At 48.6% G+C, this 27,985-nt stretch overlaps 1 protein-coding gene across 2 annotated transcripts in view; it reads left to right on the top strand.

Annotated features, from left to right (window-relative positions):
• jag1 (jagged canonical Notch ligand 1) overlaps window positions 1-22,041 on the top strand; it is a 93,658-nt gene extending 71,617 nt beyond the window's left edge. Inside the window, exons 19-26 of one of the 2 annotated variants that reach the window (XM_033026262.1) lie at window positions 236-263; window positions 1,315-1,400; window positions 7,681-7,794; window positions 8,843-8,952; window positions 15,633-15,875; window positions 17,011-17,139; window positions 17,261-17,411; window positions 18,915-22,041. In XM_033026262.1, coding sequence (XP_032882153.1) covers window positions 236-263; window positions 1,315-1,400; window positions 7,681-7,794; window positions 8,843-8,952; window positions 15,633-15,875; window positions 17,011-17,139; window positions 17,261-17,411; window positions 18,915-19,375 — 1,322 coding nt within the window. In that variant the 3' untranslated portion in view covers window positions 19,376-22,041. Of the gene's footprint in view, window positions 1-235; window positions 264-1,314; window positions 1,401-7,680; window positions 7,795-8,842; window positions 8,953-15,632; window positions 15,876-17,010; window positions 17,140-17,260; window positions 17,412-18,911 lie in introns of both variants that reach the window. The other variant, XM_033026261.1, reaches the window with a different exon arrangement.
• Window positions 22,042-27,985: the final 5,944 nt, after the last annotated feature.

The raw sequence follows: 27,985 nt of genomic DNA, 5'->3' as shown, positions 1-27,985 counted from the left end.
CGAGCACATCTGTCAAGAAGTATTTAGCAGAGTCCACAGTGAAAACCTGGAATCTATTCAGAAGGGTGACAGCCTATTTGACGGGTATTAAATGACTTCCTACTCTTTAATCATGGGGCCTATTAACAAGTCACCACCTTGGGCACTGGAGCAATGCAAGTTTGATGTTCGGCTAAAAGTCCCTGACTCGTATTAAATAATCTTTTAATATTTTTTTTCCTCCCCTCCCTTCTAGATACAAATGACTGCAATCCACACCCATGGTGAGTGAGATCTTATTTAAACCATGTTTGGTTTTTGTACATGTGTGGCATTCGTTCATAAGTGATAGGAGCAGAGTTAGGCCATTTATAGACAATAGATGCAGGAGGAGGCCATTCGGCCCTTCGAGCCAGCACCGCCATTCAATGTGATCATGGATGATCATCCCCAATCAGTACCCCGTTCCTGCCTTCCCCCCCCCCCCCCCGTATCCCCTGACTCCGCTATCTTTAAGAGCCCTATCTAGCTCTCTCTTGAAAGCATCCAGAGAACCTGCCTCCACTGCCCTCTGAGGCAGAGAATTCCACAGACTCGCCACTCTCTGAGGAAAAAGTGTTTCCTCGTCTCCGTTCTAAATAGCTTACTCCTTATTCTTAAAGAATACATTTGGCCCATCAAGTCTACTCTGCCATTCAATCATGTCTGATCGGTCTGTCTCACTCAACCCCATTCTCCTGCCTTCTCCACATAACATCTCGACACCCGTACTCATCAAGAATCTATCTATCTCTGCCTTAAAAATATCCACTGACTTTTGTCCTCCACAGCCTTCTGTGGCAAAGAACTCCACGGATTCACCACCCTCTGACTAAAGAGATTCCTCTTCATCATCTTCCTAAATGGACGCCCTTTAATTCAGCGGCTATGGCCTCTCCTAGACAAAAAATTTTAACACAATTTTTTTTTAATACAATTTATTGTCATTTGAACCTCAAATGAAGTTCAAACAAAATTTGGGTTCTGCAGTCATACAACAAGAACCATGACACACAATTTACACAGACATCCATCACAGTGAATCCCCTCACTATGATGGAAGGCAAAGTCTTGTCTCTCTGTGTTCCATTCTTCTCCCGATGTTAACGGCCACTAATGGAAAACATCCTCTCCACATCCACTCTACCCGAGCCCCCGCGTTTCAGTGTGGTCCCCGCCCCGTCCTTCTACACCCCAGCGAGTAGAGGGGCCCAGTGCCGACAAACGGGCATCATACGTTAGTTAACCCCCGTGTTTGGGCTCTGAATGTCTAACGTGAGTTTTCTCTATCAATAGTTACAACAGTGGGACCTGTGTGGACGGGGAGAACTGGTATCGGTGTGAATGTGCTCCTGGCTTTGCCGGACCTGATTGCCGGATAAGTGAGTACAAAGCATCAACTTTGCTGCTTAATTACTAAAGGGCCTGTTCCACTTGGCGATTCAGGTCACCAAAAAAGTCGCGGCATGATGCAACGGTGACCCAGCGTGGTGACGTACAGACGCGCGGTGCTTTTTTTCAAGTTTCGCAACTTCGTTTTGCCGCCGCTGGATTTTGAAATGGTCGAACTCTTTTGCCGCCACTGATACGACGCCGGCAGTCGCCGAAAGAATCGCCCGGTGGGACAGGCCCTTAACCCTTGCTGAACCATTGCCCTCGACCAAGTCAGTGAGAGTTCACATCAACTCTAGGCTTCCCCGCCACTGCTGCGTCATATTCACAAGCGAAAAGGAACTGCAGGTGCTGGCTCGTATCAAAGATAGACATAAAATGCTGGAGTAACTATCTTTGAGACCCCTATCTAACTCTCTCTTGAAAGTATCTGGAGAACCGACCTCCACCGCCCTCTGAGGCAGAGAATTCCACAGACTCGCAACTCTCTGTGTGAAAAAGTGTTTCCTCGTCTCCGTTCTAATTGACTTGCCCCTTATTCTTAAACTGTGGCCCCTGGTTCTGGACTCCCCCAACATCGGGAACACGTTTCCTGCCTCTAGCGTGTCCAAACCCTTAACAATCTTGTATGTTTCAATTAGATCTCCTCTCGTCCTTCTAAACTCCAGAGTGTACAAGCCCAGCCGCTCCATTCTCTCAGCATATGACAGTCCTGCTATCCCGGGAATTAGCCTTGTAAGGGGAGAGGGAGACTGAGATACAGAAGGGTAAGGTGTGAAAACACAGATCAAAGTGGAAGTTGATTAAGGAATTGTTGAATGGTTCACTGTTAGCTCTGGAGAAGCTGACAATGAGGCATGCAATCATTAACATTTAATCAGGAGGACAGTGCGACTATTCAGAGAACTGGGACAGAGAGGGAAAGCAAGGGTTACTTGGTTGGAAAAATCAATATTCCTACCGCTGGGATGTAAGCTGCCCAAGCGAAATCAATATATTAATATCAGAAAAGATTCCAGTTTTGAATATGCTTTGTGACTGAGCCTCTGGGGTGCAGAATTACTAAGATTTTCTTTGTGAAGAAGTAAATTGACTCTGACCCGAATGGCTGATCCCTTATTTAGTGTCTAGACACCCCTGGCCAAAGGAAATGTCTCTGCGTTTACCCTGTCAAGGATTCTGTACGTTTCGCTGCGATCGGTCCTTGTTCTCGACGCCAAGAGTCGGTTTAATCTCTCCTGGGGACAATTGCTCCTCGACCCTTGCCCCCTGGCCATCCCACCCCAATATCGGGAATCAAACTGGTGAGGCTTTGTACAGGTCTGTTTCCGTCACCACTCTGACCTTGGGTGGTGAGGCCCGACTTGCCCAGGTGTGATTGCACAAGGCACTGAATAATTGCAATGAAATATTTCGCTCTTGAACTGCACCGCCTGCTGCCATGAAGGCCAACGTGCTATTTGCCTGCCTCATGGTTTCCTGTAGCTGCCGATTAACTTCGACTGACTGCTGTGCAAGGACACTCGGCTGAACTCCCAACACCTTTCAATCTCTCACGGGTGGTACGGTGGCGCAGCGGTACAGTCGCTGCCTTGCAGCGCCAGAGACCCGGGTTCCATCCTGTCCACGGGTGCTGTATGTACGTTCTCCCCGTGACCTGCGTGGGTTGTCTCCGGGTGCTCCCGTTTCCTCCCACGCTCCAAAGACATACAGGATTGTAGGTTAGTTAGCTTAGTGTATCTGTCCCGTGTGTGAGTGTGTGTAGGATGCAAAACTGGTAGAAGGTAGAAATAGTGTGAGCGGGTGTTTGATAGTCGGCGTGGGCCGAAGGGCCCAAAACAGATCACAACCCTACCACCCCCTGCCCAGCCAACAATGGACCATTGTGGGCTTCGTCTTGCCTGAGTCATCGATGTTCTGCTTTGGTCACCTTGCCTCAGGGAGGACAACATTGAGAGTGCAGACAATAGACAATAGGTGCAGGAGTAGGCCATTCGGCCCTTCGAGTTAGCACCGCCATTCAATATGACCATGGCTGATCATCCCCAATCAGTACCCCGTTCCTGCCTTCTCCCCATATCCCCTGACTCCGCTATCATTGAGAATAGACACAAAATGCTGGAGTAGCCTGCTGAGTTACTCCAGCATTTTGTGTGTGTGTATCTTTGGTTTAAACCAGCATCTGCAGTTCCTTTCTACACATTGTGCCTGTTCTATGTCTAAAGGGCCTGTCCCACTTTCACAACCTAATTCACGACCTTTTTTACTCGTGGACATTTTTCATCAGGCTAGAAAAAAGGCCCCGACCTACTTGATGCCACGAGTACCTACGACTAACGTCACCGCCTGCTACGACCTCGTGACGAACATGCTGCGAGTATGAGTCAAGGGCAAACTCGGCAGAGGTCGTGAATAATAGCCCTGTCCCCCGGTGCGATTTCATTCCCAGAGCTCTCCCGAGTTTAAAAAAAATCAATCTCGTGATAAGCACGGAGAATGAACGTAGCGGGTACGTCGGAGCTCGGGGACGTCCCTTAGCGCTAACGGCAGGTATTCGGGAAGACTCGCTAACGGCAGGTAAGCACGGGAAGACTGGTGAAGATTTTTCAACATGATGAAAAATGTCCACGAGAGCCCCGAGTACCGACGAGCGGCCATTACCGTAAATCTCCGAGGTCGAATCAGGGCAAACTCGGGAGAGCTCTTGGAATGAACTAGTACCGTGGGACAGGGCTTTAAGTCTAAGCTGTGAACTCTAGGCTCTGCTGTTTCCCAGTCAGTGTGTTTGTAGAGGAGGCTTTTGGGGTGTGTTTGAGTTGACACATGCTGGTTTGATTTATGACACCACTGTGGACCTGCCCCGAGTTTAATCATACAAAAACAAGTTTGCAACTCTGAAAGCTGACTGGCGTAAAAATGGGTAAACCTGCTTCAGTCACATCTCATCAGAGTTTAAAAACAAATTTTAAACTCTGGTTAAAATAGGCAATGTGCTGGAGTAATTCAGCAGGTCATGCGGCATCTCTGGAGATAAAGGGTGGGTGAGGTTTGCACGGCGAGACCCTTCTGAAGGTGAAAAGATGCTGCCTGACCCCGCGCTGAGTTACTCCAGCACTTTGTGTCTATCTTTGGTATAAACCAGCATCTGCAGTTCATTCTGCATTTAAACTCTGGTAACTAGAGGTGGATAAAAATGCTGGAGAAACTCAGTGGGTGAGGCAGCATCTGTGGAGCGAAGGAACAGGTGACGTTTCGGGTCGAGACCCTTATTCAGACTGATGTTCTGGGGGGGGGGGGATGAAGAAAGGAAGAGGCGGAGACAGTGGGCTGTGGGAGAGCTGGGGAGGGGAAGGAGAGAGAAAGCAAGGACTACCTGAAATTTAAGAAGTCAATGTTCATACCGCTGGGGTGTAAACTGGTAACTTGACTATCAGTCTAGATTATGGAAGCATTCAAAATAAAGTTCCAGTTGGGTTTAATGCCATGCATCACACATTAGGGTGGCACTAGGTGCAGCGGCAGATTTGTTGCCTCACAGTGCCAGAAACCCGGGTTCAATCCTGACCTCGGGTGCTGTCTGTGTGGAGTTTGCACGTTCTCCCTGTGACCATCTGGGTTTGCTCCGACCTTCTTCCAAGTCCCAAAGACCTGCGGGGGTTGCAGGTTTGTTAGCCCCCTGTAAATTCCCCACAGTTTATCGGGTATCGATATGAAAATGGGGAAGTGAGACTGGGATAACGAAACAAGGGCTTGGATAGAGTGGATGTGGAGAGGATGTTGCCTCTAGTGGGGAGAGTCTAGGACTAGAGGTCACAACCTCAGAATTAAAGGACGTTCTTTCAGGAAGGAGATGAGGAGGAATTTCTTTAGACAGAGGGTGGTGAATCTGTGGAATTCTTTGCCACAGAAGGGTTTCGGCCAGAAACGTTGCCTATTTCCCTCGCTCCATAGATGCTGCTGCACCCGCTGAGTTTCTCCAGCATTTTTGTGTATCTTCGATTTTCCAGCATCTGCAGTTCCTTCTTAAAAACAATAGATAGATTCTTGATTAGTACGGGTGTCAGGTTATGGGGAGAAGGCAGGAGAATGGGGGTTAGGAGAGAGAGATAGATCGGCCATGATTGAATGGCAGAGTAGATTCGATGGGCCGAATGGCCTAATTCGACTCCTATTCCTTATGACCTGGTAACTGGTGTGCACAGGTAATCGGTGGTCAGCATGGACTCGGTGGGCCGAAGGGCCTGTTTTCTTAAGATCATTACTTTTAATTATTTTCAGTGCCTTCCCCTCCCCCTCACCAAAAAAAAATCCTCTTGTGCTTGCTGTAAATGCATTTGAAGTTCACTAATAACTGGGAATCAAGAGAAAGTGCCTTGAGCGTTTTAATTGTATGTGCCTCACCCAGGAAAAACAGCAAGGTTCTCTCTTCCCTCACTCCACCGCTGCCCGCACCCCCACCTCCTCCTGTGTCTGGTAGATTTTTTTATCAGGTCTACAAGTTTATTTATTGTTCTTAGCTTGGGAATGCATTTGGATCATTAAGTCTCTTTTTTTTTTTGTTTAAAGCTTGCAGGGGGAACATTTGTTATAAGTGTTAATTTAGATGAAGTTTAACGATAGTTCCCTTCCAGAAATGCTGCCTGATTACTGGGATTAAAGTGAAAGTCCCGACCACAATGAGATTTTAAAATTTTGAAAACAATGTGGCAATGCTTAAGTGAAGCAGCAGATTTTAAGGACAGTTCGTTAAAACTGGGGCCTTAATTTGGTTTCTCCTCACAGATGCTGCCTAATTGGAGCATTTTGTGTCTTTGAGCTCCGAGGGGCAAGGTTTAAAGGTGCACAGGGCAGGTTTTAAGGTGGTGGGTGCCTGGAACACGTTGCCAGGAGTGGTGGTGGAGGCAGATACGGTTGTGGCGTTTAAGAGGCTTTTGGATAGGCACATGGATATGGAGGGAGGCAAGAAAATGCTGGTGAAACTCAGCGGGTGAGGCAGCATCTATGGAGCGAAGGAAATAGGCAACGTTTCGGGCCGAATCCCTTCTTCAGACGCTTCAGAAGGATATGGATTATGCATAAACAAAGAACTGCACATGCTGGTTGATCAGCAAAAGGGCTCCACACAGTGCTGGAGTCCGAAGATTCTGCATTTCGGGTAGCATTATAGACAATAGGTGCAGGAGTAGGCCATTCGGCCCTTCGAGCCAACACCGCAATTCAATATGATCATGGCTGATCATCCCCAATCAGTACCCCGTTCCTGCCTTCTCTCCATATCCCCTGACTCCGCTATTTTTAAGAGCCCTATCTAGCTCTCTCTTGAAAGCATCCAGAGAACCGCCCTCTGAGGTAGAGAATTCCACAGACTCACCACTCTCTGAGAAAGTGTTTCCTCGTCTCCGTTCTAAATGGCTTATCCCTTATTCTTAAGGGGTAAGCCATTGTAGTAGATCATTACTATAGTGTTCCAAGTGGCAATCATTCCTACCTTAAGCAGGAAAGAACTGTGTTCAAAATGATCCTGGTTTAGCTTACTAGATGTTTGTTTAGCTAAAACAAGGAACAGCAGATGCTGGTTCAGACTGACGAAGGGTCTCAACCCTAATCTTGTATTCCATAGGTAGTTAGACATGGCTCTTGGGGCTAACAAAATATGGGGAGAAAGCAGGAATGGGGTAATGGTTTTGGATGTTCAGCCATGATCAAATTGCTGGTTCGAAGGGCTAAATGGGGTACTCCTGCACTTATTTTCTGTGTTTCAAAACGTCACCTATCCATGTTCTCGAGAAATGCCGCCTGACCTGAGTTAGGGGCGATTTTTTGGGCAACTACAGGCGACTGTGGCGACAATTTTTGCTGCCGTAAGTGAATTTCATTAAAACTAATCCCTGGCAGTCGCTGAAAGAGTCGCCTTAGTGGAACAAGTCTGAAGAAGGGTCTCGACCCGAAACGTCACCTATTCCTTCGCTCCATAGATGCTGCCTCACCCGCTGAGTTTCTCCAGCATTTTCGTCTACCTTCTGTAGAGAAGGGGTGGGTGACGTTCCGGGTCGAGACCCTTCCTCAGACTCGGACGCTGACCGTCCCGCTCAGTTACTCCAGCATTTTGCGTCTATCTTTGGTTGAAACCAGCATCTGCAGTTCCTTCCTTTCAATATTCACACCGCTGGGTTATAAGATTGTGTATCTCCACATAACACTATTGTGCAATGCAATGAGTTGTTGTGTTTGAGTGTCTTGTTTAATAGTTGTGCAACGACTGTGTTTCAGACATCAATGAATGCCAGTCCTCACCTTGTGCCTATGGAGCCACCTGTGTGGATGAAATCAATGGCTTTCGATGTATTTGCCCACCTGGGCAAAGTGGCTTCAGGTGTCAAGAAGGTAAACCCACTTCTTTAAAAACAATGTAATCAATTGAATGCTTAACACCCAGGGGGTGGGGGGGGGCTGAGAAGTGTGTGTGTGATCTGGTTGAAGTGTTTAAGTTGCTTTGGTCAAGTCAATTTCTCCTGGGAGAGGGAACAATGAGTTGAAGGTGGTCAAATGGTTACGGCAGGAAATGTCTGCATACAAAGGCTACTGATTGAGTTGAATGGTTTCTTCACAGCCCCCTCCTTTGTCCCTTTGATCAAAGGATGGGGGGGGGGGAAAGGAACATTTTGATCCAAGATCCAAAGTCATTAAAGAAATTCAAAAGTTTTTAATGTTAGTGCCAAGGCGAGTAGATGTTGTGAAGATTATAGTGTAGCCAGGAGCTGCAGATGGACACAAAAAACTGGAATAACTCGGAGGGTCAGGCAGCATCTTTGGAGAAAAGGAGTAGGCGACGTTTCGGGTGGTGACACTTCTTCAGACTGAGAGTCAGGGGAGAGGGAGACACAGATATAAGGAAGTGTAAGGTGTGAAAAGGAGACATCAAAAGAGATGAGGATCAAGGAAAATGTCGAGGAGATAATTGTTAGCGAGGAGAAGGTGACGACAAAGCAAACAGATAAAATAGTATCAAGGGGACAGTCTGACTGGTTGGAGAACTGGGAAGGGAGAGGGATGGAGAGAGAGGGTAAGCAAGGGAGAGAGAAGTCAATATTCATACTGCTGGGGTGTAAGCTGCCCAAGCGAAATATGAGGTGCTGTTCCTCCAATTTGTGCTGGGCCTCATTCTAGCAATGGAGGAGGCCCAGGACAGGAAGGTCAGTGTGGGAATGGGATGGGGGGGGGGGGGGGGGTTGGTGTTTAGCAACCAGGAGATTAGTTTGGTTTAAGCATGTTACTTTTGCGGTGACGAGGGCTTTGAGTTTGACCGCAGCAATGTGTGCAAGGGGTGATGTGGTGTATGGGTTGGCGGCTGTGCGACTGAATCTTGGCATGCGGAATTTCCAGACGCGTTTTCTTGCCATTTCCCTTAATTTTGGTTTGTTCTCCCCTCCAGTTACCGGAAGAGCTTGCATCCTGAAGGATAGCGTTGTGTCGCATGGAGCCAAGTGGGAAGAGGACTGCAACGGGTGCCAATGTCACAATGGCAGGATTGCGTGTACAAAGGTACGAGACCTGCAAGATGTACCTGAAGTAAAAGTAAATGAATTCTAATGTGTAGGAAGGAACTGCAGATGCTGGTTTACACCGACGATAGACACAATGCTGGAGTAATTCAGCGGGACAGGCAGCATCTCTGGAGAAAAGGAATGGGTGACGTTGCAGGCCGAGACCCTTCTTCAGACTGAGTCTGAGACTGAGTCTGAAGAAGGGTCTCGACCCAAAACGTCACCCATTCCCTCTCTCCAGAGATGCAGCCTGTCCCGCTGAGTTACTCCAGCTTTGTGTCTACAAATGGAAATTAAAATGGGACAAATTTAAATGTGGGTTGGGGGGGGGTGGGGGGGGAATTCATTCAAACCTACCGAATAATGAAAGATTTTTTTAGTTTTGAGATGCAACGTGGAAACAGGCCCTTCGGCCCACCGAGTCCGCGCAGACCAGTGATCTCCCCGTACACCAGCGCTGTCGTGCACACGAGGGATTATTTACAATTTGGATCAAAGCCAATTGCTCTACAAACTTGTATGTCTTTGGAGTGCGGGAGGAAACCGGAGCATGCGGGGGAAAACCCCAAGCAGGTCACGGGGACAGCGTGCAAACTCCGTACAGACAGCACCCGTAACGAGGATTGACCCCGGGTCTCTGGCGCGGTGAGGCAACAACTCTACCGCTACGCCACCTCCGTGCTGATATAACGTGTGAAAGGAATGCAGAGAACAAAGGAAGGCGAGGGTTAGTGTGAGGGTGTGTGCAGCATTGGCCAATTTGCTTGGGGGGGGAAATGGCAGATCAAACCGTGAACACCATGTCTAAGATGCTTTTAGACGGGCACAGAGATGTACAGGGATATGGATCACGAAAAGTTTCCGTCAAGTTAGCAGGGACATTCTGGGCCAAAGGGCCTGATCGTGTGCCATTCTATATTACATAGCAAGATTCTAGAGTGGAGATTCAAGGGCGGCATCATGCCACAGCGGTAGAGTTGCTGCCTTACAGCGCCAGATACTCCCGTTCAATCCCGACTATGGGCGCTGTCTGTACGTTCACCTTTTACTGCGTGGATTTTCTCCAGGTGCCCCGGGCTTCTCCCACTCTCCAGAGACCTGTGGGTTTGCAGGTTAAATGGCATCGGTAAAATATTGCAAATTGCCCCTAGCGTATAGGATAGTGCTAGTGTACGGGGTGATCGCTGGTCGGCGCGGACTCGGTGGGCCGAAGGGCCTGTTTCCACGCTGTATCTTGAAAGCCTCAAGATGCCGAGGCACTTGGGTGTCCTAATGCAAGGTGGGACACGTTGGGCCTAAGGACCTGTTTCCACTCTTAATGCCCCTGTCCCACTTAGGAAACCTGAACGGAAACCTCTGGAGACTTTGCGCCCCACCCAAGGTTTCCGTGCGGTTCCCGGAGGTTTTTGTCAGTCTCCCTACCTGCTTCCACCACCTGCAACCTCCGGGAACCGCACGGAAACATTGGGTGGGGTGCAAAGTCTCCAGAGGTTTCCGTTCAGGTTTCCTAAGTGGGACAGGGGCATAAGACTCCACGACCCTATAAAAGGCTGCAATGCAGATCCAGTAAACTGTTCAGGCTAATAAAATCTGCATGTTGAGAGAGCTGAATGCAAGAGCAGGGAGGTTTTGCTACAATCATACTGGGAGTTGAAAGTTCACATCTGGAATATTGTAGACACTACTGGTCGTCTCAGAACAGATGTTATGAAACAATTTACAGAAGGCTTTCTCCGCCAACATCTGGAATGCAATGCTTATACTTGGAAGGCAGGTCGGACAGGCTGGGCTTGTTGCCACTGTAGTTCTGTGAGATGGGATTTGACCCAAACATCATCCCAAGTGGTCATTACAGGCTGGATGCTTCTCGCAACCAAGGACTACTGTTTAGTCTAGTTTTTAGTTTGGAGATACAGCGTGCAAACGGGCCCTTCAGCCCACTGAGTCCGCGTCAACCAGCCATCCCCGCACACTTACACTATCCTACACACACACAGACACACAGACACACACACACACACACACACACACACACACACACACACACACACACACACACACACACACACAGACACACACACACACACACACACACACACACACACACACACACACACACACACACACACACACAGACACACAGAGACAGACAGAGACAGACACACGCCTCTTCTTCTGTCGTATGTCTTTTAGACCTGCAGCTCCGTTGAGGTGAGCCAGGCCAACGTGTCATCGTCCAGGCCAATCAGCGCTCGTTCACCATTCGGTGGCCGGTGTTTGGGGCAACTGGTGACGATGTGCTCCACTGTCTGTGTTGGGTCCCCACACACTCGCAGGAGGCGCTCGCTGTCCACGAGGCCCCACCTCTTCATCGCTACTCCATAGCGTCCGATGCCTGTCCTCAAGCGGTTGAGGGTTGTCCACTGCTTTCGGGGCAGGTCCTGGCCAGGGACGTCCATGGGGTCATTGATGTACTGGTGTAGCCTAGATGGTTCCGCTGACTTCCACTGGTCTCTCCATCTCGTCTTGACCCAGGCGGCCTTAGAAGCGTCAGCCGGTGTTGTGCAGAGCAGCTCTTGGGCTTGCGTGGCAAAGGGGCGCCGTGACTTGAGGCGCGCACGTCGTGGTGTCTCTGTGACGGTCTGATGGAGGAGGTGGGATTCACTGGTCTGTGCCTTTCGAGAGAGGGCCAGCGTGGCTGCTTCTCGTCTGATGTTGGCTGGGGCGATGCCAGCGGGGACGGGCAGTTGGTTTACTGGGGTGGCTCGTAGGCATCCGGAGACAGTCCGCTGGGCGCTGTTGAGGGCAGCATCCAGCTTCTTGGCGCGAGGGCTACGGCACCAGACTAGGGCGCAGTACTCGGCGGCTGAGAACACCAGGGCCACTGTGGACATGCGCAGTGTCTTCGTCGCGGCTCCCCATGTGGTGCCGGCTACGCGGCGAATCAGTGCGGCACGGGCGCTTGTCTTTGCCTTGGCACCTTCCAGGTGTGGTTTGAACGACAGCGTTCTGTCGAGCTTCGCACCGAGATACGTGGGGACGGGCTGGGACCGTAACCGGGCGGTATCCACCATGACGTTCATCTCGCGGGTCGCTTCCCTGTTGTTGAGGTGGGACATTGACGATGTTGTCTTACCCACGCTGAGCTTGAGGTGCCAGTTCCTCAGGTATGAAGCCAGGGTGTCGATGTCTTCAGAGAGGCCGGCCCTCTTCTGCTGCTTCCCAGGATGGCTTACTCAGTAGGATGGCCAGGTCATCTCTGGAATCTCTGCCACAGAAGGTAGTTGAGGCCAGTTCATTGGCTATATTTAAGAGGGAGTTAGATGTGGCCCTTGTGGCTAAAGGGATCAGGGGGTATGGAGAGAAGGCATGTACAGGATACTGAGTTGGATGATCAGCCATGATCATATTGAATGGCGGTGCAGGCTCGAAGGGCCGAATGGCCTACTCCTGCACCTATTTTCCATGTTTCGATGAATCTTTAGGTCACTACTAATGGAGCAGTTAGGGTGGGTTTAAGGTATTTTTTTTACTGTCACACCTACCAAGGTACAGTGAAAAGTTTTGACTTGCATGCTATCCATACAGATCAGATATACCATTAGTAGTAATAAGGAACTACAGATAGACAAGATGCTGCAGTAATTCAGCGGGACAGGCAGCATCCCTGGAGAGAAGGAATGGGTGGCGTTTCGGGTCAAGACCCTTCTTCGGACCCGACCCGAAACGTCACCCATTCCTTCTCTCCATAGATGCTGCCTGTCCCGCTGAATTACTCCAGCATTTTGTGTGTCTATCTTCGGTGTAAACCAGCATCTGAAGAAGGGCCTGGACTGTGTTGCAGGCAGGTCATGGATGTAGATGTTGAGCAGCATTGGTGCCAGTACTGAGCCCTGAGTGACGCTGTTCTTGCGTCTCCTCGCCCTTGCTGCATTGCCCGTGGCTGGTGTGTAGCCTGAAGCTGTGGTTGGCTCAACATCTCCACGATGAAGCTCACCATGTGCTTGTCTGGGATGGTTTCCAGAAGCTTCATGTGTAGTCCACCCAGCCAGACAGTATCACATGCAGCTGTGAGGTCCACAAAGCCTTTAAAAAAAACACTGGGCTCAATTTACAATTAGACCAATAAATCTACAAACCTGTACGCCTTTGGAGTGTGTGTGGGGGGGGGTGGGGGTGGGGGGGGGGGGGAACCAGAGCACCCGGAGAAACCCCACACGGGTCACGGGGGGGGGGGGGGGAGAAATGTACAAACTCAGCGCCTGTAGTAGGGATTGAACCCTCTCTGGCGATGTGAGGCAGCAATTTGTATAGTTTCACGAGACATGGGATGAGAACTAGGCCATTCGGCCCATCGAGTCTACTCCACCATTTCATCATGCCTGATCTATTTTTCCTCGCACAACCTCATTCTCTTGCCTTCTCCCCATAACCATTGACACCCGTACTGATTACGACTTATGCCCCTGTCCCACTTGGGAAACCTGAACGGAAACCTCTGGAGACTTTGCGCCCCACCCAAGGTTTCCGTGCGGTTCCCGGAGGTTTTTGTCAGTTGAAGGTGGTTGCAGGTCTTACCTTCCACTACCTGCAACCTCCGGCAACTATCTGCAACCTCCGGCAACTATCTGCAACCACCGGCAACCACCTGCAACCACCTGCAACCACCTGCAACCTCCGGCAACCACCTGCAACCTCCGGCAACCATCTGCAACCTCCGGCAACCATCTGCAACCTCCGGCAACCATCTGCAACCTCCGGCAACCATCTGCAACCTCCGGCAACCACCTGCAACCTCCGGCAACCTCCGGCAACCTCCGGCAACCACCTGCAACCTCCGGCAACCACCTGCAACCTCCGGCAGCCACCTTCAACTCTCATCACAACCGGCTTTGACTAAAAAATGACCGATTTTTAAAACGGCAACCTATTTTTAGTCGCGGCCGGTTTCGAATTTTTTGAAATAGTCGCCGGAACATAGAAGAAGCGGAAACCACTTCCGACCATTAGGGAGACTGACAAAAACCTCCGGGAACCGCAAGGAAACCTTGGGTGGGGCGCAAAGTCTCCAGAGGTTTCCGTTCAGGTTTCCTAAGTGGGACAGGGGGCATTATCAATCTTCGCTTTAAAAAATACCCCATGACTTGGCCTCCACCACAGTTTGTGGCAACGAATTCCAGATTCATCACCCTCTGTCTAAAGAGATTCCTCCTAGGTCTCTGGCCCCAGAATCTCCCACCAGTAGAGATGTCCTCTCCACATCCCCTTGATCTGCGGCACGGTGGCACAGCGCCAGAGTTTGGTTCTGGCCGCTATCGTTACGGTGTTTGTACGTTCTCTCCCCGTGACCTGCGTGGGGTTTTCTCTAGGTTCCTCCCGCACTCCAAAGACGTGCAAGCTAGTAGGTTAATTGGCTTGGGTAAAAATTGTAAATTGTCCCCTGTGTGTGTTTGTGTAGGATGGTGTCAGTTTATGGGACGATCGCTGGTCAGCGCTGAATCGGTGGGCCGAAGAGCCCGTTCCCGCACTGTATCTCCAGTCTAAAGCCATTACTCCCTGTGGAAAGTCACTACTTTCCCCATGGGATAAGGGGCCATTCATACTCACTGCTTCCTCTTAGCGAACAGTTACAGGACAGGAAACAGTAGCAGCTGCTGTTAAAACCAGGCATGTATTATGGTCGGGGGGGGGGGAAACTGGAAATTGAAAGCATGATTCGGAACTAAAACAGAATTGCAACAAAGACGGCAGCTAATCAGCCCGTTTAGTTTGTGAATACTTGGCCCATATTCCACACGGACAAAGCACTTGTTGCCAGCTGAGAATTTTTGCTCTCGGATTCTGGAGTTTCAAGTATCCATTGAAATGCATATTTGTGTTTGTCTTCCGTCCTTTCGGATGTCAGGTTGTTCAGCTGCCTCCCTGTTGGGGGTGTGGAGGCCAGTTTGAGTGGTCTCTCATCATTCACTCAGTCCTTTTTCGTTCGAGGTACATCGCGGAAACAGGCCCTCCGGCCTGCTGAGTCAGCGCCGACCAGCGATCCCCGCACACTAACACTATCTCGCACACACACAGACACAGACGCACAAATTTACATTTATACCAAGCCAATTAACCTACAAACCTGTACGTCTTTTGAGTGTGGGTGGGGGGGGGGGAAGCAAGGATCTCGGAGAAAACCCACGCAGCTCAGGGAGGGAATGTACAAACTCCGTACAGACAGCACCCGTAGTCAGGATCGAACCCGGGCCTCTAGTGCCGTAAAGAGGCCAGCTCATTGGCTATATTTAAGAGGGAGTTAGATGTGGCTAAAGGGATCAGGGGGTATGGAGTGAAGGCAGGTGCAGGATACTGAGTTGGATGATCAGCCATGATCATATTGAATGGCGGTGCAGGCTCAAAACTCCTGCACCTATTTTCTATGTTTCTCTGTAACACTAGAGTACAGGAGTAACTCAGCGGGACAGGCAGCATCTCTGGATAGAAGGAATTGGCGATGTTTTGGGTCGAGACCCTTCTTCAGACCGTGTCTTCTCTTTGGTGTAAACCAGCGTCTGCAGATGCTGTCCCTTGATCCCGTATCGGTACCCGGGTGGATTGTTGCCGCATGTGACTCTTGCCGCTGACTGGAGGGCAAGCAAGTGGCTGACGACTTTGTTTGGTTGCGTTTTGTCCCAGATGTGGTGCGGCCCGAAGTCGTGCCAGGTGCGAGGGAAAGGCCGCGGCGCGGGAGAGTGCCCGGCGTGGCAGACGTGCCTGCCCGTGCGGGAGGACCACTGCTTCGTGCCGCCGTGCGTGGGCCAGGGGGAGTGTACCTCCAGTCGCCCGGCCACCAAACACCCCTGCCAGCCCAACACCGACTACCTGGACAGCACCTGTGCCAAGATCACGCTGACTGTGAACAAGGAGATGTTGCGGCAGGTAAGTCCTTTGTCTTTATCAATGACTTTATTTATGAAGTGCCTTTACTGGCCTGTTAAGCTGCAGCGTGTGAGAGTTTAGTTTAGAGGTACAGCGTGGAAACAGGCCCTTCGGCCCACCGAATGCGTGCTGACCAGCGATAGACAATAGGTGCCATTCGGCCCTTCGAGCCAGCACCGCCATTCAATGTGATCATGGCTGATCATCCCCAATCAGTCCCCCGTTCCTGCCTTCTCCCCATATCCCCTGACTCCGCTATCTTTAAGTACCCTATCTAACTCTCACTTGAAAGTATCCAGAGAACCGGCCTCCACCGCCCTCTGAGGCAGAGAATTCCACAGACTCACCACTCTTTGTGTGGAAAAAGTGTTTCCTCGTCTCCTTTCTAAATGGCTTACTCCTTATTCTTAAACTGTGGCCCCTGGTTCTGGACTCCCCCAACATCGGGAACATGTTTCCTGCCTCTTGCGTGTCCAAACCCTTAATAGTCTTGTGTTTCAATAAGATGCTCTCTCATCCTTCTAAACTCCAGAGTTTAGTTTAATTCCCTACACATTAACACTCTCCTACACAGACTATGGTCAATTGACATTTATACCAAGCCAATTAACCTACAAACCTGTACGTCTTTGGAGTGTGGGAGGACACCGACGAACGGAGACGAGGAAACACTTTTTCTCACCGAGTGGTGAGTCTGTGGAATTCTCTGCCTCAGAGGGCGGTGGAGGCGGGTTCTCTGGATGCTTTCAAGAGAGAGCTAGATAGGGCTCTTAAAGATAGCGGAGTCGTGGGATATGGGGAGAAGGCAGGAACGGGGTACTGATTGGGGATGATCAGCCGTGATCACATTGAATGGCGGTGCGGGCTCGAAGGGCCGAATGGCCTACTCCTGCACCTATTGTCTATTCTATTATCTTGAAGAAAACCCACGGGGAGAACGTACAAACTCCGTACAGACAGCGCCCGTAGTCGGGATCGAACCCGTGTCTCCGGCGCTGCATTCGCTGTAAGGCAACGACTCTACCACAGCGCCACAGTGACGCATGATGGGTTGATTTGTGAGGTGGGTCAATGTGTGTGTCTGCTGGCTCTATCGACCTGCCTGTTCTTACGTGTTGCTTCGATGTTGTTCCAGGGTGTAACTATCGAACAGATCTGTGTGGAGCTGCGCAACCTGCAGATTCTGCGCAACCTGTCGGTGGAATATTCGCTCTACCTGGTCTGCGAGCAGACCCAGTCTGCCAACGAGATCAACGTGGCGATAGTAAGCTTCAATCCCCTCGCCGCTACAAATATCAAAATGGATGCCTTCTTGACCTCTTCCGGTTGTCTAACCCGTGCATTTTTGTCTTCCCCCCCCCCCCCCCCCCCCCCCCCTTCCTCAGTCGGTGGAAAATTTGCAGCAGGGAACTAATCCGATCAAGGATTTGACGGAGAGAATCACTGACGTCATCAGTAAACGCGACGGGAACAACACGATTCTGGCGGCGATCGCAGAAGTCCGCGTACAGACCTTGCACGAACCGCTCAAGCCAGGTGAGCGTCGCCATTATCAATCGAGGGATTAGATTAGTTTAGAGATGCAGCGCGGAAACAGGCCCTTCGGCCCACCGGTTCCGCGCCGACCAGCGATCCCCGCACGCTAACACTATGCTACACCCACTAGGGACAATTTTTACATTTATACCAAGCCAATTAACCTACAAACCTGTAAGACTTTGGAGTGTGGGAGGAAACCGAAGATCTCTGAGTAAGCCCACGCAGGTCACGGGGAGAACGTACAAACTCCGTACAGACAGCACCCGTAGTCAGGATCGAACCCGGGTCTCCGGCACTGCATTCGCTGTAAGGCAGCAACTCTACCGGTGGGGGGGAGAAGGCAGGAACAGGGTACCGATGCCGGATGATCAGCCATGATCACATTGAATGGCGGTGCTGGCTCGAAGGGCCGAATGGCCTACTCCTGCACCCATTTCCTATGTTTCTGTGCCATAAAACGGAGGCGAGAGAGACTGTTCTGTTGGGTTTGGTTTATCCTCCTCGATCCCTCTTACCCGGGGGTAAAAAGCTCCGTGCATTCAACCGGAATGGCCAATGCACTGGGTGGCCTAACAGCGCCAGAGACCCGGGTTTGATCCCGACTACTGCACGCTGTCTGTACGGAGTTTGTTCCCGTGACCTGCGTGGGTTTTCCCCGGGTGCTCCGGTTTCCTCCCACACTCCAAAGACGTGCATGTTTGTAGGTTAATTGGCTTTGGTGTATGTGTAAATTGTCCCTAGTGTATGTAGGGTGGTGTTAATGTGTGGGGGTCGTTGGTTGGCGCGGAACCGGTGGGCCGAAGTGGCTGTTTCCATGTTGTCTCTCTAAACTAAACGAACTTAAAAATCTGCTCTTTTGTTTAGAGGGTAAACTGGCATAAGGAGCAGACCGTTAAATCTTGTATTCAGCATTGTTAGAAACATGGAAAAATAGGTGCAGGAGTAGGCCTTTCAGCCCTTCGGGCCAGCACCACCATTCCATATGATCATGGCTGATCGCCCACAATCGGTACCCCGTTCCTGCTTTCTCCCCATATCCCTTGATTCCGTTAGCCCGAAGAGCTAAATCTAAAGGGCCTGTCCCACTTTCACGACCTCTGCCGAGTTTGCCCTTGACTTGTACTCGCAGCGTGGTCGTCACGAGGTCGTAGGAGGTCGTAGCAGGCCGTGATGCTAGTCGTAGGTACTCTTGGCATCAAGTAGGTCGAGGCGTTTTTCTAGCCTGATGAAAAATGTCTACGAGTAAAAAAAGGTTGTGAATTGTGTCGTCAAAGTGGGACAGGCCCTTAACTCTCGCCTTGAAAACATCCAGCGAATTGGCCTCCGCTGCCCATTGCGGCAGAGAATTCCACAGACTCACAACTTTCTGGGTGAAAAAGTTTTTTCCTCATCGCGTAATAATGTGTCCTCCTGACCTATTTGACACTGTAAGGAGTAAGGAGACCTGTAAGGAGTTTTCTGTGAATTCACTGTGTCTGCCCTTGTTTGGTCCCCCAGCAGATTTCCTGGTGCCGCTGCTGAGCTCGGTGATCACGGTAGTGTGGATCTGCTGCTTCGTCATGCTGTTCTTCTGGTGGATCCGGAGGCGCCGCAAGCCCGCCAGCCCCACGCCCACGCCGGCGGACGACACCACCAACAACGTGCGCGAGCAGCTCCACCAGATCAAGAACCCCATCGAGAAGCACGTGGGGCCCGCCGCGGCCCCCGCCGGCAAGGACTACGACAACAAAAACTGTAAAATTGCCAAAATAAGGACGCACAACTCCGACCTGGAGGAGACGGACGCGGACAAGCACCAGCAGAAGGCCAGGTTTTCCAAGCAGTCCGCCTACACGCTGGTGGACCGGGACGAGAAGGCTGTGCAGGGCACTCCGACCAAAAACCCCAACTGGACAAACAAGCAAGACAACAGAGACTTGGAAAGTGCGCAGAGCTTGAGTCACATGGAGTATATTGTATAGCAGTCGGCGACGCAGCGCTATTTAATAACACGGCCTTGTTGCTTCCCCCTGAAGGCTCGCTCACGGCTCCCAACTTGTTGTGTGATGTTATGTAGCGGGTATTGTCTGCAAAAGTAAACTCCCCTCCCCGCCCCTGTGTGCTTTCCAGTCGAGTCCCCCACTGACTTCCACTGACACTGGGCATTGCTACGTTTGTCTTAAACAACCAGCGCTGCATCTCACATCTATGCAAAACTAGTCGAGGGCCCCGGTGTGCGTTCAGTTCCAGTTGCAGCCCTTTGCTTTGTGAACCAAGTTGCAGTTAATCCAGTCTAATCACAATTCCACTCCCCCCTGCAAAGACCCCAATCTAGTGCAGCCGTTTGTCCCCTCTCCCTCCCCCCCCCCGACTTAATTTAAAGATGGTGAACTTTTTATTTATTTTTTACTGGCTTAAAAGTTTTCTCAGTATTGTTAAGTTATGTACAGTAGGTTTTGACTTTGTTAGTCTTAGTTCTGTATTTTTGAAAGTGCCTTTGATGCTGGAGACCGCAGCAGCAGCAATCATCGAAATCCAAGATGATACTTTTTTTGTTTGAGAGGGGCGGGGGGGGGGGGGAAGTCGTCAAGATGCTGTTCAAATGAAGAATTTAATAAGAGGCCAAGTGTTTATGATTTTTCTTTTTTGTATAAAATGTAAATACTTTTTTTTAATTAATCACTGTGTATATTTGATTTAATAACTTAAGTAATCAAGAGCCTTAAATACCATTCCTTTTATTTATATGTATGTTTAGAGTTGAAGGTTTTCGATAGCTTTGTAAGCTTTACGGCTCCCTATTTTTTTTCTTTTGTTGAATCTTTCCTGTGTGTTTCAGTGATGTTGCTTACATGCCAAATTCGAGGTGTGCTCCATTTGCAGAATAGATTATTTTTTAACACTAGAACTGGCCACGTGCCTTGGAACTGTCTTCGTACAATGTCAAACATTTTGGATCAATTTCTATCGTATCACTACAAGCTTTTTTTTTTTTTTTGGCCAAGAACTCCCCCCCCCCCCCCCCCCCCCCCCCCGTACGCAACATTCGGGAGGCATGCGGAGAGCATTAGTCTAGAATGCTTTTGATTAAATGCTGCTTAAGACTTTAAAACATTGGAGTGACGGGGCGGGAGAAGCCTGCGACAAAATACAAAATGTAAGGGAACAAATTAACCTATTTACTTTTTGTGTATCTGATGTGTGAGTGGTTGCATGTACTTTAAAAAAAAAAATTAAAAATGGAAAAAAAAAATGGTATATCTCCTAGATAGTGTATTTGAGCTCACAGCACAGCGACATTGTTTTTGTAAATCCCAATCATTCTTCTCCTAGGATATAATATTGAACCACTTTGTAGATTTGATTTTTGTGATAACATACTTGCATTTAGGAAGTCTTCTATTAATTAAGCTAGCTGTTGAATGCTTGAATGGTAGATTTCGGCAATGAGATCACCGCGTGGATTCTCGTCACACAGACGTGCCCTCCCTAAGGAATTCGGGAGCTCTGGATTAAACACTTGTGCCGGGCTCTGGGAAGGGAAGGCTCTTAAACCAACAAGGTGATCTCGTCGGTGAAATCTTGGTCATGTTTTCTTGCGTCTTTTGACATTAGTGTTATATGAACATGCGGGGGCACCTTACTGTTGCTCCTGGCAATACATTTTGGAAATTAATATTTATTAAATATTTTGATACAACAATGTGTTACGGTTGCCTGCTTTCTTTTTTGGAGGGGGGGGGGTCGGAGAAAAAAAAATGTGCATGCATTTCTGAAACGTGAAAGTAATTGGCTCTAAAGATTCACCCCTCTTGACTGATCCAATATTACACGACGCGGGAAGGAACTGCAGACACTGGTTTATACAGAAGATGGATTCAGAATGCTGGAGTAACTCAGCGGGTCAGGCAGCATAGACATTCAGTGTGAAGAAGGGTCTCGACCCGAAACCATTTTCTCCAGAGATGCTGCCTGTCCCGCAGAGCTACTCCAGCATTTTGTGTCTATCATTGGGAAAGTATTTTTAGTTAGGTTTATGAAATAATGTTGGTTACCCCAGTGTGTGTGTGTGTGCGCATTGTACTGTCGAACGCTGTCTCCTATCATAGATGAGTCACTCGATGTTTTCAAACGAGAATATGCCTTAAGTTCTGGGACATTAGAATCGAGCTTTGTCCTGTAAAAATCAGCTCCTTTTTACAATGATCATTCGCAGTAATCTTGTCACCACAACCCCCTTCCCTTCGCATTCCACTGCACTTGGCGATCTTTATTTGCCACAGGTTGATCTTCTGACCAAAGTAAGATCGGAGCGTGTTTGTAAAGTCGAGATGCTGCTGTTATTCGGGCCGATCCTCAACGCCGTCTGCTAGTTCTAGTCTATGCGATGTAATACCCCGTTTACAAGCCAGCTCTCCCCGTCGCCTGTAGGCGCATATGTTTTGTCCGACACTTGTATGCTACTCTGCCGTTCTGGTTTTTTCAGGCTCGTTCCCAATTTGTTTGCGCAGTCACTACATGACAAAGAGTGTTTAATTTTGTACATGTCTGTATGATTTCTCTTTCCTTGTGCCCATTTTTCAGAAAATCCCAATAAAAGTTTTGAACGGAAAAATTCTGATTCCATGCAAGACGTTTCTCAAACCTATTTGTCCAGTCTATTTTGTGGGTTGGGAGAGGGTGGGGTGGAGGGGGGGGGGGGGGGAGGTTCACTTCTCTGCCTCAGTGGAAATCCGCCACAGAAGGCAGTGGAGGCCAATTTACTGGATGTTGTCGAGAGAGAATTAGATTTAGCTCTTAGGGCTAACGGAATCAAGGGATATGGGGAGAAACCAGAAACTGGATACTGATTTCGGATGATCAGCCATGATCATATTGAATGGCGGTGCTGGCTCGAAGGGCCGAATGGCCTACTCCATTACAGTGAATTGCACTCCAGTGAAATTCATTTCACTGATCCTTATGGTGTTCGGCACGGACTAGAAGGGCCGAGATGGCCTGTTTCCGTGCTGTAATTGTTATATGGTTATGGTGCATGTGACAAACTTGGACTTGAACTCCTGTACCTGTTTTTCTATGTTTTCTGTGTCATATTCGGACAATGGAACAAAAGCATATCAGGCCTGTAAACTATGTAATAAACAAATTAAATAAATTAATAGCCTAAATATTAGCCAAAACTACAGGTGCTGTCTGTAGATGTGGCCCTTGTGGCTAAAGGGATCAGGGGGTATGGAGAGAAGGCAGGTACAGGATACTGAGTTGGATGATCAGCCATGATCATATTGAATGGCGGTGCAGGCTCGAAGGGCCGAATGGCCTACTCCTGCACCTACTTTCTATGTTTCTATGTACGGAGTTTGTACGTTCTCCCCGTGACCGCGTGGGTTTTCTCCGAGAACTTCAGTTTCCTCCCACACTCCAAAGACGTGCAGGTTTGCAGGTTAATTGGCTTGGTGTAAATGTAAAAATTGTCCCGTGTGTGTGTGTAGGATAGTGTTGGTGAGCGGGAATCGCTGGTCGGTGTGTGGACTCGGTGGGCCGAAGGGCCTGTTTCCACGCTGTGTCTCTAACTTTAAAAAAAAATGAAACCACTGCCATTCCACCCAGTGACCAGGAGTGAACAAGCTCATTGGTTGCAGTTAATACAGAATGATGATCCAAGGTACACACAAATGCTGGAGAAACTCAGCGGGTGCAGCAGCATCTATGGAGCGAAGGAAATGGGCAACATTTCGGGCCGAAACCAAACGTTGCCTATTTCCTTCGCTCCATAGATGCTGCTGCACCCGCTGAGTTTCTCCAGCACTTTTGTCTACCTTGGATCATCATTCTGTATTAACTGCAAACAATGAGCTTTTTCCAGCATCTGCAGTTCCTTCTTAAACATGATGATCCATGTGTTGCTAGTTAATAACTTAACTAAGTCAGTTGCTTGTACCTTGGAGAAATTGACGGTTTGGCAGCATTGCAAAGACGTTTTGCCTTCTAACGGATGGTCTTTAGTTTGTGTCTTGTGAATAGCTGAGAGAATTTAGACCGTATGTGCCACATGTGTACGTTCTCTGCCAGAGTTAACTTGGAGCCCTCGGCGAAACAAAAACAAATAGATTAGTTATTTTAACCTTTGCAGATCAAATCCTATCAAGTCATAGGCTCTTACAGTGTGGAAATAGGCCCTTCGGCCCAACTGGCCCACACCAGCCAACACATACCAGTCGCTTATATAGTTCCTTGCTTTAGTCTCTTCTACTTCCTCTTCTTCTTCTTCTTAGGCCCCCTCGGTCATGGCTGACCATGGGTGTCTCCAGGGTGCTATTCCCTATATGAAGGACGCCTGTGCGTGACTTTGTTTAATGTGGGGAGACTGGTGCACAGACAGCCACCCCACGGTCCTTGACAGATCTGGGTCAGGATCCAGTGGCATGGAGTCCAAGACGACCGGAGACCCTTTCCTGCCGCAGCCTTCATCCGCCTTCCCAGCCGTTGTGACGTTAGCTCCACTAATGTCAGCCATCGTCCTCCGCCTGTTCCACCGTTGAGGTCTTGGTTGGATTGCTCTGTGTCAGAGACCTCCCCCTCGACCTTACCGCCATGGGTGGCCCTACCAGGAGCATAGCTCCAGACGGCATCGCTCTCAGGATCTCAGGTCCACACAAGCTTCACCACGACAAGGTGACAATCCAGGGAGAACTGCTTTTTCACTCAGTTTAAAATGGATCCATTTTGTTGCCATGTAACCAGAAGGAAATACAGATGCTGGTTTATACCAAAGAGTTGCTACCTTGGGTAGCCATCTCCACTGTTTAATATTGATCTGGTAGCCATTTAGGAAATCGTAACCATTTAAGGAGTCTGAAGAAAGGGTCTCGACCCAAAGCATTGCCCATGCCTTCTCCCCAGGTATGCTGCCTGTCCCGCTGAGTTACTCCAGCATTTTGTGTCCTTATCCAAGAGATCGTATAGGGTCATAAAGTCAAACAGACCCTTTGGCCCAACTTGCCCACACAGCCCAACATGTCCCATCTACACTAGTCCCATCTGACCAATAAACATCTACACCTATCCTATCCATGTACCACTCAAAATATTGCAATGGCCCCTCCCAGCCTCAACTACCTCCTCGGCCAGCTCGTTCCATACACCCGCCACCCTTTGCATGAAGAGGTTACCCCTCGGGATCCTATTAATTCTTTCCTCCCTCGCCTTTTGGCAATGAGCCATAAACTAACACACGATCGTTCCCCTTGAAAAGTCCGTCTTCCCTATCTTGAATGTGGTCTTTTGCTTTTATCAGTATTGCTTGGTTGCTGATGCATTTGCAATTCCTCCTGTAATTGATTGGGGTGGAATTTGTATCCTGATCACATGCATTGATGATCTGTATATGACAATATGATAAATGGCTGTGATAAATCCATGCCCTCTATCCTGCACACTCCAGTCACTTCTTTAGTTAGTCAGAGTGTGATCCAGTGAGGGAAACGGGCCTCTCGGCCCAACTTGCTCACACAAACCAACATGTCCCAGCTACAAGAGTCCCACCTGCCCACACTTGGTCCATATCCCTCCAAACCTGTCCTATCCATGTTCCTGTCAATAGACAATAGGTGCAGGAGTAGGCCATTTGGCCCTTTAAGCCAGCGCTGCCATTCAATGTGATCATGGCCGATCATCCCCAATCAGTACCCCGTTCCTGCCTTCTCCCCATATCCTCTAACTCCGCTATTTTTAAGAGCCCAATCTAACTCTCTCTTGAAAGTATCCAAAGAACCGGCCTCCACCACCCTCTGAGGCAGAGAATTCCACAGACTCACCACTCTCTGCGAGAAAAAGTGTTTCCTCGTCTCCATTCTAAATGGCTTACTCCTTATTCTTAAACTGTGGCCCCTGGTTCTGGACTCCCCCAACATCGGGAACATGTTTCCTGCCTCTAGTGTGTCCAAGTCCTTAACAATCTTATATGTTTTAAATGAGATCGCCTCTCATCCTTCTAAACTCCAGAGTGTACAAGCCCAGCTGCCCCATTCTCTTAGCATATGACAGTCCCGTCATCCTGGGAATTAACCTTGTAAACCTACGCTGCACTCCATATAACCATATAACAATTACAGCACGGAAACAGGCCATCTCGACCCCTCTAGTCCGTGCCGAACACATAATCTCCCCTAGTCCCATATACCTGCGCTCAGACCATAACCCTCCATTCCTTTCCCATCCATATAACTATCCAATTTATTTTTAAATGATAAAAACGAACCTGCCTCCACCACCTTCACTGGAAGCTCATTCCACACAGCTACCACTCTCTGAGTAAAGAAGTTCCCCCTCATGTTACCCCTAAACTTCAGTCCCTTAATTCTCAAGTCATGTCCCCTTGTTTGAATCTTCCCTACTCTCAGTGGGAAAAGCTTTTCCACGTCAACTCTGTCTATCCCTCTCATCATTTTAAAAACCTCTATCAAGTCCCCCCTTAACCTTCTGCGCTCCAAAGAATAAAGCCCTAACTTGTTCAACCTTTCTCTGTAACTAAGTTGCTGAAACCCAGGCAACATTCTAGTAAATCTCCTCTGTACTCTCTCTATTTTGTTGACATCCTTCCTATAATTAGGCGACCAAAATTGTACACCATACTCCAGAATTGGCCTCACCAATGCCTTGTACAATTTTAACATTACATCCCAACTTCTATACTCAATGCTCTGATTTATAAAGGCCAGCACACCAAAAGCTTTCTTTACCACCCTATCTACATGAGATTCCACTTTCATGGAACTGTGCACAGTTATTCCCAGATCCCTCTGTTCACCTACATTCTTCAATTCCCTACCATTTACCATGTACGTCCTATTTTGATTTGTCCTGCCAAGATGTAGCACCTCACACTTATCAGCATTAAACTCCATCTGCCATCTTTCAGCCCACTCTTCCAACTGGCATAAATCTCTCTGTAGACTTTGAAACTCTTCTTCATTACCCGCAACCCCACCTATCTTAGTATCATCTGCATACTTACTAATCCAATTTACCACACCATCGTCCAGATCATTGATGTACATGACAAACAACAGTGGACCCAACACAGATCCCTGTGGCACCCCACTCGTCACTGGCCTCCAACCTGACAAACAACCATCCACCATTACTCTCTGGCATCTCCCATTCAGCCACTGTTGAATCCATCTTGCTACTCCACCATTAATACCCAACCATTGAACCTTCTTAACCAACCTTCCATGAGGAACCTTGTCAAAGGCCTTACTGAAGTCCATATACACAACATCCACTGCTTTACCCTCATCAATTTCCCGAGTAACATCTTCAAAAAATTCAAGAAGATTAGTTAAACATGACCTTCCAGGCACAAATCCATGTTGACTGTTCCTAATCAGACCCTGTTTATCCAGATGCTTATATATATTATCTCTAAGTATTCTTTCCATTAATTTGCCCACCACTGACGTCAAACTAATAGGTCTATAATTGCTAGGTTTACTCTTAGACCCCTTTTTAAACAATGGAACAACATGCGCAGTACGCCAATCCTCCGGCACTATTCCCGTTTCTAATGACATTTGAAATATTTCTGCCATAGCCCCTGCTATTTCTACACTAACTTCCCTCAATGTCCTAGGGAATATCCTGTCCGGACCTGGAGACTTATCCACTTTTATATTTCTCAAAAGTGTCAGTACTTCCTCTTCTTTGATCCTCATAGTTTCCATAGCTACTCTACTTGTTTCCCTTACCTCACATAATTCAATATCCTTCTCCTTGGTGAATACCGAAGAAAAGAAACTGTTCAATATCTCCCCCATCTCTTTTGGCTCTGCAGATAGTTGGCCACTCTGACTCTCTAATGGACCAATTTTATCCCTCGTTATCCTTTTGCTATTAATATAGCGGTAGAAACCCTTCGGATTTACTTTTACCTTACTTGCCAAAGCAACCTCATATCTTCTTTTAGCTTTTCTAATTTCTTTCTTAAGATTCTTTTTACATTCTTTATACTCCTCAAGCACCTCATTTACTCCATGCTGCCTATAACTATTGTAGATATCCCTCTTTTTCCGAACCAAGTGTCCAATTTCCCTTGAAAACCATGGCTCTTTACAATTTTTACGATTTCCTTTCAACCGAACAGGGACATAAAGATTCTGTACTCTTAAAATTTCACCTTTAAATGTACTCCATTTCTCTTCCACATCTTTCCCATAAAACAAACTGTCCCTCAATAGCAAGAATGTCCTTCCTCAAATTAGGGGACTAAAACTGCACACAATACTCCAGGTGTGGTCTCACTAGGGCTCTGTACAACTGCAGAAGGACCTCTTTGCTCCTATATTCGATTCCTCTTGTTATAAAGGCCAACATGCCATTTGCTTTCTTCACTGCCTGCTGTACCTGCATGCTTTCTTTCATAGACTGATGTACAAGGACCCCCAGATCCCGTTGTACTTCCCCTTTCCCCAACTTGACGCCATTTAGATAGTAATCTGCCTTCCTGTTTTTGCTACCAAAGCGGATAACCTCACATTTATCCACATTAAACTTCATCTGCCATGCATCTGCCCACTCCCCCAACCTGACAA

Source organism: Amblyraja radiata, chromosome 8 (genome assembly GCF_010909765.2).
Source record: "Amblyraja radiata isolate CabotCenter1 chromosome 8, sAmbRad1.1.pri, whole genome shotgun sequence".
Taxonomy (NCBI): domain Eukaryota; kingdom Metazoa; phylum Chordata; class Chondrichthyes; order Rajiformes; family Rajidae; genus Amblyraja; species Amblyraja radiata.
Note: the sequence above shows the minus strand (reverse complement) of the source record. Positions and strands in the feature narration are given on the sequence as shown.